We start from the raw sequence: 11,078 nt of genomic DNA on the forward strand, positions 1-11,078 counted from the left end.
TTTCATTCCAAAGATGGACAAACAACCTATTAAGCAGGTGTTCTTAATTTTTTGTGTCATCAGTGTATATTTCTGTTGCTAATATTCCTTCTCAGCTTTTAGATCAATGATTTTTATCTTTTAGAAACAGCAAGTAATATTTTCAAGATAAACAGCAGTAGATATATTTGTTGGGAGTTAAATATAGCTTGTCACAATTTATTTTTTCGAGTAAAACAAATATGTTAAGTTTGGACTAGACATTATACTCTCCATCTGTGTCATTGAAAAACTTTTGCTGCTTCAGAGCTCAGTATGAATAAATGCAAGAGCATGTGTATTTTCTTTATGTACTAACATACATACAAAAATTGGCATTATCTTGTATCAGAGTTGATTTGCATAATATGGCTTACCCCCCCCCCCCCCCCTCCCATCTTATATCTGTCACCATTTTCTGCAAGTTATTTGGTTCATTTTGCCTACAAGTGTAATATGATTTCTGTTCTGTTTAGGTATTGTGGCTTGATGAAATTACAAGATTATCCATGCTTCTTTTTCAGACTTTGATTTACAATACTTCTGGGCTTGGACAGACTTCATTTCGTATATAGATTTTCTCATAGTTTTTCACATAGCCTGTGGCATAGTTATGTACCTTTTTATCGACGTGCCATTATTTGTGGAATTGGTTGGATTCCTAGCAGTACTTTTTGAAGCAATGCTTGGTGTCCCACAATTAAAAAAAAATTACCAGAACAAGTCTACGCTGGGCATGAGGTGAGTAAACTAAATGTATCACTAGATGCATCTTCTCTAGTTGAGCATAATCTTGAAATGCAAAATGATGATGTAAGCTTATGTTTATGTACTGCAAGTGATGAAAATGATATCCTGCTATGGCAAGAGCGGCCTGACACTTTGTTATGACCACATTGTCAACGGCTCACCAAATTTCCACTGCTGAAACTCTTGTAATCATATGTTGAATATTGTCTCCCATGTTTGCGTGCATGTTGGCTTTTAACACTTCCAAAGATGAATATCACTTTGATTTAGATCTGAGGAGAGGAGACAAGTCAGCTATCGTATCATCAAAACACCTTGTGATAGTGTCACAGACACATTCGAGGAGTGTGTTTTTGCCTTATCCTGCATGAAATAACTACAGGTACTCTTCATTTGGTGTTACTTTGCCGATCACAGGTTGCAGTATATTGTTCATATTCCCGTAGGAAGCAGCAGTTAGGTGGAAAAATATTTATCCAATAATCCTTATAATAATGAGTTGTGCACCACACTCCTGTTTAGACATCAAACAGAAACTCATAACTGATGATTTTCAGAACGTCATTGTTGATTGTTCTGTAAGTTCACATACCTTGAAAAATGCAGCCTTTTTTCTTTTGAAAAACAGAGCATTTTAGGGTCATGCACATAATTGCAATAACCATTTGCAATGTTGACATTAAATATCATCTGAATTGATCAGTCGGTGCACTGACATTATTTTCAAAGGTCTCGGTTGGAGTTTGTGCACAGCTTTGTGGGTAGATGTGCGGTCACACAGGTCTGAAGTGCTGAATGGTGGACTTCTTGCCAAGGCTCACCCTAACTCATGTAGTTTATTCTTGGTTGGAGCACTTTGTTTGCTAGACATTTTTCTTTTGCAGAATATGGATTCAGTCACTTGAAATTAATTTACTAGTCTATGTATCATCCAGTCATTCAGAACACATACAGTGACAAATTCTTTATGAAGGCAAGCTGACATTCTGCTTGCAGCTCAGTTCATGAGCATTCAACATAAGAAACAGGTAATACCTTAATGATCAGAACCTATACACAACAATAAAGGAAAAATAGTAGACTCATTATCACACATTAAACAAGGCACGTAGACTCATCATCACACATTTTTTAAACAGGGCACGATACACACTTTTAACCGATATGTCCAACAGAGGGCTGGAGCATCATGAAACCTGCTTGCTGGTGTATTGGTTCTGGCACAGTGCCCGAAGGTCTTGCTCGATGGCCTTTGTGCCAAGAGTCATAATAAATAAATAAATAAAGGTAGCACTTGCATTGTGAGTGAGTTTTAAGAAATAAGGTGTGTTGATAAGTTCTGTCTGATATCTACTTGTATCTCTGTGTAGATTTATGGTAGTGGTTTACAGGATACCAGGTGTTGTGTATGCGAGAGGGAATGTTAAATCAGTCACTCAAAATATATCGCAAGTACCATGACATAAATCCCACAAAATGATATGAAACTTCTCTTTTTGCCAGAATAGTGACATTTTCCTTGGGGCTGTGCTGTAGTCTTGGTGCTGAAGTCCTGTCGTCATGAATATTTTAAAAGATTTAATGGTTGTTGTTATTTGTGCTGTAAATACTTAGGAATGTGAATTGATTACATCTTACTGTAAGAATGTAAATTTGTGTTTAATATGGAAATTAATTTCGTTAACCCTTAACTACTATTGACTGTCTCTCAGACCGCTACGAATTTTTGTTTCAAGATATTTTGCACATCCCTGCAAAGCCAAATGGTCTCTTCCGTGTACTTTCCTATTGGCTGACAAACTACACGTGCCAGCATTCTTGCTGCTTTTTGTTTCGTAATTATTAGCCTTGAGACGTTGCACAGACGTATCATAGTGTTTGCACGCTGTGTTTTTGATGCATGCTACTGTTTCTCCATGGTGGGGAAAGCTGGACCTTCTATGCAATGCCTATAATGTGAAACAGATGTGGATGTGACAGCTGATGATGATGGAGCTTACTTCTTCGGTAAGAATAGATGTTTTCGATGGAAAAAAAAAACAGCCACCAGCTAATGTAAGAACAAAGCAACACATAATAGTCTTGCAGCTTCCTGGACTGGACAGATGGTGAAAAGTCTTGGAGAAAATGCTGCTGTTTTGGAGGTGTGGAAACTGTTCTTTACAACAGACATTCTAGATGTAATCATTCAATGGACAAATCTGAAAGTATCTAAGCTTAGAGCACAGTATGCTAACAATTGCTTACCCTATCTACAAGATGTTGATGTCATTGAATTGAAGGCTCTAATGGGTCTATTAGTGTATTCACCCATTTTCAAGTCGGGGAATGAGTCTGTTTTCAGCATGTTTGCAACCGATGGAACAGGCAGAGATGTTTTCGGATGCACTGTTACCAAAGAAAGATTTCTGTTTTCATTGTCTGCAATACGATTTGACAATCCAGATGATCGGGTGGAAAGAAAGAAAATAGACAAATCAGCAGCAATTTCACAAATCTTTCTGCATTTCATCGAAAACAGTCAAACTTTGCTACTCTGTAGGGTGTGTGTGTTGATGAAATGCTTGTTCCTTGTCGTGGAAGGTGGGGTTTAGAATGTCATGCCAAACAAACCAGCGAAGTATGGCCTGAAAGTTTAGTGTTTGACTGACGCTCTTACAAATTACTTGTACAATGCGTACATTTATTCTGGAAAAGGCAGCGAGGGTCACACCCTTCCCAGCCATGAGAAAGATCACAGTGTTCCCGCTGAAAAAGAACAAAAAGGAGATAACACAGAACTTCTTACCCAATAAGAAATGTGGTGTGCCCTGTTTTACAGAAGACATGACTCTGGTTTCCTTCATGCCCAACAAGTCCAAAGCTGCAATACTGATCTCTTCTATGCACCATTCAGTAAACAATGATCCTGAATAAGGAAAACTTGAGATCATCCTATTTTATAATACAATAAAAGGTGGTGTGGGCTGTCTCGACCAAAGGTGTGCAGCGTATTTGTCAAGTCACCAGGCAAGAAGATGGCCTTTGGCCATTTTCTTCACATTAGCGGATGTTGCTTGCAGTGTAAATGGTAATGTGGTACATCAAGCTTATCCAAAGGCAGAAGTAATGACGAGATTGAGCTTCATGAAGACTCTAGCAAGAGACCTAGTTGAACCTCATATGAATCGTAGAATTTCTATTGGGCACTTGCCACAAGAGTTGAGTGACACCATCAGAAGAATATTTCACTTACAAGAAGAGCCTCAGATAATGAAAGAAGACTTCGAAAAACGTGTGCCTTTTGCCCTCGTCGTCTGAAGAGGAAAACAAGATACCCTTGTCACCAGTGTGGTGTTCCGATTTGTTTGGGGTGTTCCAGGAAGTCCTGTGTGAAGTATTTGCAGGTGGAAATTGACTAAAGTATGATTCAGTGGCACATAAGAACACACATTTACTTTTACTTGTAATTTTAGAAGCAAAATGTGGCAAAGTTTCTCCATTCGTAGACTTATGGACTGAAATATTCGCTCTACATTGCAAAGATGAGTCATAAACTGAAAGTGGACTTCGCACACAATTTATCGTAAGTCAAGTTGGATTTTTCCACTTAGTTATATTACCAATTCGTAATATAATCCCTCTGATGATGATCTGTGTGTGAGTAGAGAGCTAACTATTTGCTCTTATTTTCGTAACTCATAAAATAAAAATATACTCCAAATTTTTCCTTGTTGTAATTGTCAAAGTGTTGAAAATACTGCATTGTTTTAAAAAATCAAATTTCTACAAAGTCCATGTCTAAGAAGCGTAATGAACGACAGGAAATTAAGAAACTATATATATTCAGCAAAATTCTGGTTTGATGTATAAAATAAAAAAATGCAGTCCGAGAGACCCCTCCATAGCGATTGTGTTCCTGTGAAACTAACATAGTAGTTAAGGGTTAAGTCGCATTTTTGAATGAATGGTGCATGCTCTTTTCATGATATAAAGCTCTTGTAAGTGGAGGTGTGTACCCCGAAGTACAAATGCAAGTGCAGTTTGTATGCCTGTCATTTGGTGAGAGCTGTTTCAAGTGGAAATGAAAGTGAAAAGATTTGAAGCACATCTCTTAAAATTGTATAGAATACCACACATTACCTAACCCAACATACAATCAAAAGTGAATACGTTTGAAACTTTCAGCAACCTCTGAAGCAGAACATTATTATTATTATTATTATTATTATTATTATTATTATTATTTCTTTACTTTCTCAGACGTTAAGTCTGGTTAAAAATGGGAAGTGACGCGGACCTTGATCAAGCGTCACTTCCTTTTAACTGTACGGTATACGTTATATTGCATTTAGGAACTTTTGGGTAATTGAACATGTATCAATAATTACGGATTCCTGTAATTGTATATATAAGTTTGGATGTAGCTGTATTGTATTGATGTACTGGTGGATATTGTGTGGTATGACTCCTGTAGTTGATAGTATAATTGGTATAATGTCAACTTTATCCTGATGCCACATGTCCTTGACTTCCTCAGCCAGTTGGATGTATTTTTCAATTTTTTCTCCTGTTTTCTTTTGTATATTTGTTGTATTGGGTATGGATATTTCGATTAGTTAATTTCTTCTTTTTATTGGTGAGTATGATGTCAGGTTTGTTATGTGGTGTTGTTTTATCTGTTATAATGGTTCTGTTCCAGTATAATTTGTATTCATCATTCTCCAGTACATTTTGTGGTGCATACTTGTATGTGGGAACGTGTTGTTTTATAAGTTTATGTTGTAAGGCAAGCTGTTGATGTATTATTTTTGCTACATTGTCATGTCTTCTGGGGTATTCTGTATTTGCTAGTATTGTACATCCACTTGTGATGTGATCCACTGTTTCTATTTGTTGCTTGCAAAGTCTGCATTTATCTGTTGTGGTATTGGGATCTTTAATAATATGCTTGCTGTAATCTCTGGTGTTTATTGTTTGATCCTGTATTGCAATCATGAATCCTTCCGTCTCAGTGTATATATTGCCTTTTCTTAGCCATGTGTTGGATGCGTCTTGATCAATGTGTGACTGTGTTAGATGATACGGGTGCTTGCCATGTAGTGTTTTCTTTTTCCAATTTACTTTCTTCGTATCTGTTGATGTTACGTGATCTAAAGGGTTGTAGAGGTGGTTATGAAATTGCAGTGGTGTAGCCGATGTATTTATATGAGTGATTGCTTTGTGTATTTTGCTAGTTCTGCTCGTTCTAGAAAGAATTTTGTTAAATTGTCTACCTGTCCATAATGTAGGTTTTTTATGTCGATGAATCCCCTTCCTCCTTCCTTTCTGCTTAATGTGAATCTTTCTGTTGCTGAATGTATGTGATGTATTCTATATTTGTGGCATTGTGAATGTGTAAGTGTATTGAGTGCTTCTAGGTCTGTGTTACTCCATTTCACTACTCCAAATGAGTAGGTCAATATTGGTATAGCATAAGTATTTATAGCTTTTGTCTTGTTTCTTGCTGTCAATTCTGTTTTCAGTCTTTTTGTTAGACTTTGTCTATATTTTTCTTTTAGTTCTTCTTTAATATTTGTATTATCTATTCCTATTTTTTGTCTGTATGCTAGATATTTATAGGCATCTGTTTTTTCCATCGCTTCTATGGAGTCACTGTGGTTATTCAATATGTAATCTCCTTGTTTAGTGTGTTTTCCCTTGACTATGCTATTTTTCTTACATTTGTCCGTTCCAAAAGCCATATTTATATCATTGCTGAATACTTCTGTTATCTTTAGTAATTGGTTGAGTTGTTGATTGGTTGCTGCCAGTAGTTTTAGATCATCCATGTATAGCAAATGTGTGATTTTGTGTGGGTATGTTCCAGTAATATTATATCCATAATTTGTATTATTTAGCATGTTGGATAGCGGGTTCAGAGCAAGACAGAACCAGAAAGGACTTAATGAGTCTCCTTGGTATATTCCACACTTAATCTGTATTGGCTGTGATGTGATGTTATCTGAATTTGTTTGGATATTAAGTGTGGTTTTCCAGTTTTTCATTACTATGTTTAGAAACTGTATCAATTTAGGATCTACTTTGTATATTTCCAATATCTGTAGTAACCATGAGTGGGGTACACTATCAAAGGCTTTTTGGTAATCAATGTATGCGTAGTGTAGCGACCTTTGTTTAGTTTTAGCTTGATATGTCACCTCTGTATCTATTATCAGTTGCTCTTTACATCCTCGTGCTCCTTTGCAGCAGCCTTTTTGTTCTTCATTTATAATTTTGTTCTGTGTTGTATGTGTCATTAATTTCTGTGTAATGACTGAAGTTAATATTTTGTAGATTGTTGGTAGGCATGTTATGGGGCGATATTTAGCTGGGTTTGCTGTGTCTGCTTGATCTTTAGGTTCCAGATATGTTATTCCATGTGCAAGTGTATCAGGGAATGTGTATGGGTCTGCAGTGTAACTGTTAAATAATTTAGTTAGATGTGAATGTGTTGAGGTGAACTTCTTTAGCCAGTAATTTGCTATTTTATCATTTTCAGGGGCTTTCCAATTGTGTGTAGAATTAATTGCTCGGGTGACTTCATGTTGTAAAATTATCGCTTCAGGCGTTTGTGTATTCATCTTGTATGTGTCTGTTTCTGCTTGTATCCATCGTGCATGCCTGTTATGTTGTACCGGGTTTGACCATATGTTGCTCCAGAAGTGTTCCATGTCTGTTATGTTTGGTGGATTGTCTATTTTAATGTGTGTGTTATCTATTGTTTGGTAACATCTCTTTTGGTTTGTGTTGAATGTTTGGTTTTGTTTCCTTCTATTTTCACTTTTTTTTGTATCTTCTAAGTCGTTTGGCCATTGCTTGTAATTTTTGCTTCTTTTCATCTAATTGCTCTATCGCTTCTTGTTGTGAGATTTTACCTAACCTTTGTCGTTTTTTTTCTGACATTTCATTTCTTATAAATTGTGTTAGCTGTCCTATGTCTTTTCTCAGTTTTTCTATTCTGACCTGTAGCCTGTGTTGCCATGCTGGTTTTGTGGGTTTCCTCTGTGTGTTGGTTTGTTCTGATCTCTGCCTAGTGTGTATATTTAGTGTAGTGAGTGCTCCTATATAAACCAGTAGTTGTAACTCTTCCATAGTTGTATTTTCATTTATTTTGTTGTGTATGATTGTGTTGATAGTTTTTATTGTTGTTTCGACTTGTGGGTTATTTGGCGGTCTATGCAAGAATGGTCTAATGTCTGTATTTGTGTCTTTGTATTCTATATATGTCAGCTGAAATTTCTCTTCTATATCTAACACGTGTGTCTCTTCGTGTTCTATTTGTGCTTGTTCTGGTGGCTGTCTTAAGATTTCGTTTTCCTCTGATTGTTTAATTGATGTGTGTTGGTGTTTGTTTGTTTGCTCTGGGATGTTTGAGTCCATTACTGTATTTTCTTCTTCTTCTGATTGCACATTATTTTGTTCCAGTATTTGTTGTACTTGTTGTTTGATGTTTTCTAATTCTGACTGGGGTATCCTGTTATTTTTTATTATTACACGGATCTGATCAGCTAGTCGTTGTTCTGTTAAAAATTTTAATTCCGGGTATCTGGTAATAAATGTTGTGTATACTTGTGATCTGTATCCAGTTGTGTTGGTTCCTAGGTTTGTTGCTTGGTAATAACAGAACATGAGGTGTCGATTAACTTCATCTGACCATCTCATCCTCTGTCTTTGTTTTCCTTCTAGGGTGGTTGCAGGAAGCATATCCTGCAAAACACCTCTATTTGGATTTAAATCATTTTCCAGTTGGCTAGCAGTGTCGTTACCATTGTGGGCGGGCATAGGGTTCAAGCGTCGTCCCCGACCATGACAGTGCTTGTCCGAGGCTTCTTTAGTTCTGTCGTGAACCAAGTAATCACACTAAAAGGGGGCTTAGCCCTATTAGTGGTTTGTTCTTTTCGTCGCCTTTTACGACTGGCAGAACATACCGGAGGCCTATTCTTTTCCCGGGCCTCCACAGGAATTATTATTATTATTATTATTGTTGTTGGTAAAATAGATAAGGTAAACTAGACAATCATCCTTAATGATCATTTCACAGCAGTGTCCTTTCATGTAGGACATAGTCTCTCCTGCTGTGCGTTGGTATTGTAAAAATGTTCCCATTTGTTTGGGTCTGGCTTATGTAAGTGTATAAAATACGAATAAGCTCCTAAAATTTGTTTTGTTTCGTTTTCAGCGTGCAAATGGTTCTAATGTGGACAACAGGAGATATCTTCAAAACAATATATTTTTTGGTAAGGCAAGCGCCTCCACAATTCTGGATTTGTGGAGTTTTACAGATTCTCATTGACATTGGGATACTGACACAGGTTTATTGGTACCGCAATAGCTCTGGTGTTAGAGCTAAAAAGCAGGATATGCCAGACTAATAAAATAGCATTTATATGATCAACTGTGTTGTGATTTTGCATTACTGATGTAAATACAGAATGTTTTGTAGTTTGTGCATTTAATTGTTGGTCTTTTATGAAAAAAATATTGTTTCAGTATTTTGTATTAATGAGAACTGTAACAACTATTATATAGTGATTATGTGTGTGCCTGTGTGTGTGTGTGTGTGTGTGTGTGTGTGTGTGTGTGTGTGTGTGGACAGCATAAAATTAATTAGTGGTTTTAATGTTATAAATACAGATTCAAAGTAATTAGAAAGTATAAAAATCTGTACTTAAACTGAAGTAATTTTCCACTTACTTAAGACTAATCAGATCTAAATTGAGTTATAATGCTGAAATAGTCTCTTTATGATATACTTTAAATCTAATGAATGAGAATATTTTAGTATTCAGGTAGATGTTTATTCTGGGTGTGGGGGGGAAGCTCACATTTGAGCGTGCATATCTTTATCTACAGATTAACTAGCATTGTTGAGTAATACTAAGTACCCTCAACAAGAAGCGCTTTGTGTGTGTGTGATGGAAAATATTTGTGGTAAATATTTGTGGTTCATGACAACTATTTATAAATAGCCCCAATGATTAGTGGTTTTAATAGGTGGTAATTAGTACCACTAGGTTCTGTTTGTTCAGTATAAAACAAGTATTAATAGTGCTAGGAATAGGGAATAAAGTATGATGTTAATTTAAGAAATTGAAAAGTGAAGTGAAATGTAGTTGTGCATTAGAACATCTCTAATATCTCATTTACATGTGAGTTTTGTAGTATTCAGTTAATATTGCCTTGTCACTCAGCTCTCTAATCCATTATTGGTAGCTGTGCAAATAACACGAAACATCTTATATGTCATTCTTAAATCTACCCATTTTTGATTGTGTGTAACTACAGGCATCAATCATTACCATTTGTTTTAAACTTCATTGATGATCTGCAGTAAATGTGGAGGGAGGGGTTTCTTCCCCCTCTCCTGAGATGTGATACAAAAAGAACCACCTCTCGTATGTGGCCAGTAACTTGCAGCTTTCTCTAAAAGTGGATATAGACTTGCAAAATTAACTTCTTATATTGACTTCTCTAGCTTGCTTTCCGAAATATGTGGTATAAGAACTTTATTTTGATTCACTTGACTAAAGTTCTTTGTTAAAAACTTAATTGTAGAGCCCAGAGTTGATGTAGGTAGCTTTCAGAGAAGCTAGTGACATTTAAGTGAGTGTGTTGGCCTTGAAGTATTAAAAATCTTAGGCTTGAATTTTATGTAACAATTAAGAGTATATGTGCCTAACACAACATACTAGAGTTTATCCCTATTTGATGCATATTATACTCCAATTCCAGGATTAGTGTACAGTTCAATAACAATTAATGATCCTGCACATCTGTTTGTAGTCATTATAACAGTGAGCATAATTGAAATATTTGTAAACAAATAGGTTAAGGAAATGGCTGCCATTAACTTTGAAGGCAGAGATATTTGTTTTGTAAATAATGTTTGTACCCTCTTTTATCATTCCCACTGTGTGTGGTGGGCATACCAATAAATTTTAAATGTTTGTACATATCACTAGTATTTTAAGAAAATTAATTGTTAGGGAAGATACAGAGCCCCTGATACATTTGTCAGTACAACTTTAAATGTCTTATAATTTTATACTTAAGGGACTGTGTAAAGAATGTTAGTAATGTAAATTGATATGTGTGAAATAAGTTGATCCATACTGCAGAGTTTATTGTAACATAATATTCCATGTTGTTGCTTGAGAATAATCATAAACTCATTCATATAAATTTAAAGAAATAGCCTAAAATAGTATCTACAGCTTCTGTTACAATTTAGTTTTTAAGGTTTCGTGTAAGTGCAAATATTTTTGAATAAAATTCTTTTGGCCAACAAA

The 11,078-nt window shown here is 35.8% G+C and overlaps 1 protein-coding gene across 3 annotated transcripts in view; it reads left to right on the forward strand.

The window, feature by feature from the left end:
* Nucleotides 1-11,078, forward strand: part of LOC126161762 (solute carrier family 66 member 2) — a 67,779-nt gene extending 56,701 nt beyond the window's left edge. For all 3 annotated transcript variants that reach the window (XM_049917818.1, XM_049917817.1, XM_049917819.1), the window contains 2 exons: nucleotides 543-759; nucleotides 8,969-11,078. In XM_049917818.1, the coding sequence (XP_049773775.1) occupies nucleotides 543-759; nucleotides 8,969-9,161 (410 nt within the window). In that variant the 3' untranslated portion in view covers nucleotides 9,162-11,078. The remainder of the gene's footprint in view (nucleotides 1-542; nucleotides 760-8,968) is intronic.

This window comes from Schistocerca cancellata, chromosome 2, assembly GCF_023864275.1.
Source record: "Schistocerca cancellata isolate TAMUIC-IGC-003103 chromosome 2, iqSchCanc2.1, whole genome shotgun sequence".
Taxonomy (NCBI): domain Eukaryota; kingdom Metazoa; phylum Arthropoda; class Insecta; order Orthoptera; family Acrididae; genus Schistocerca; species Schistocerca cancellata.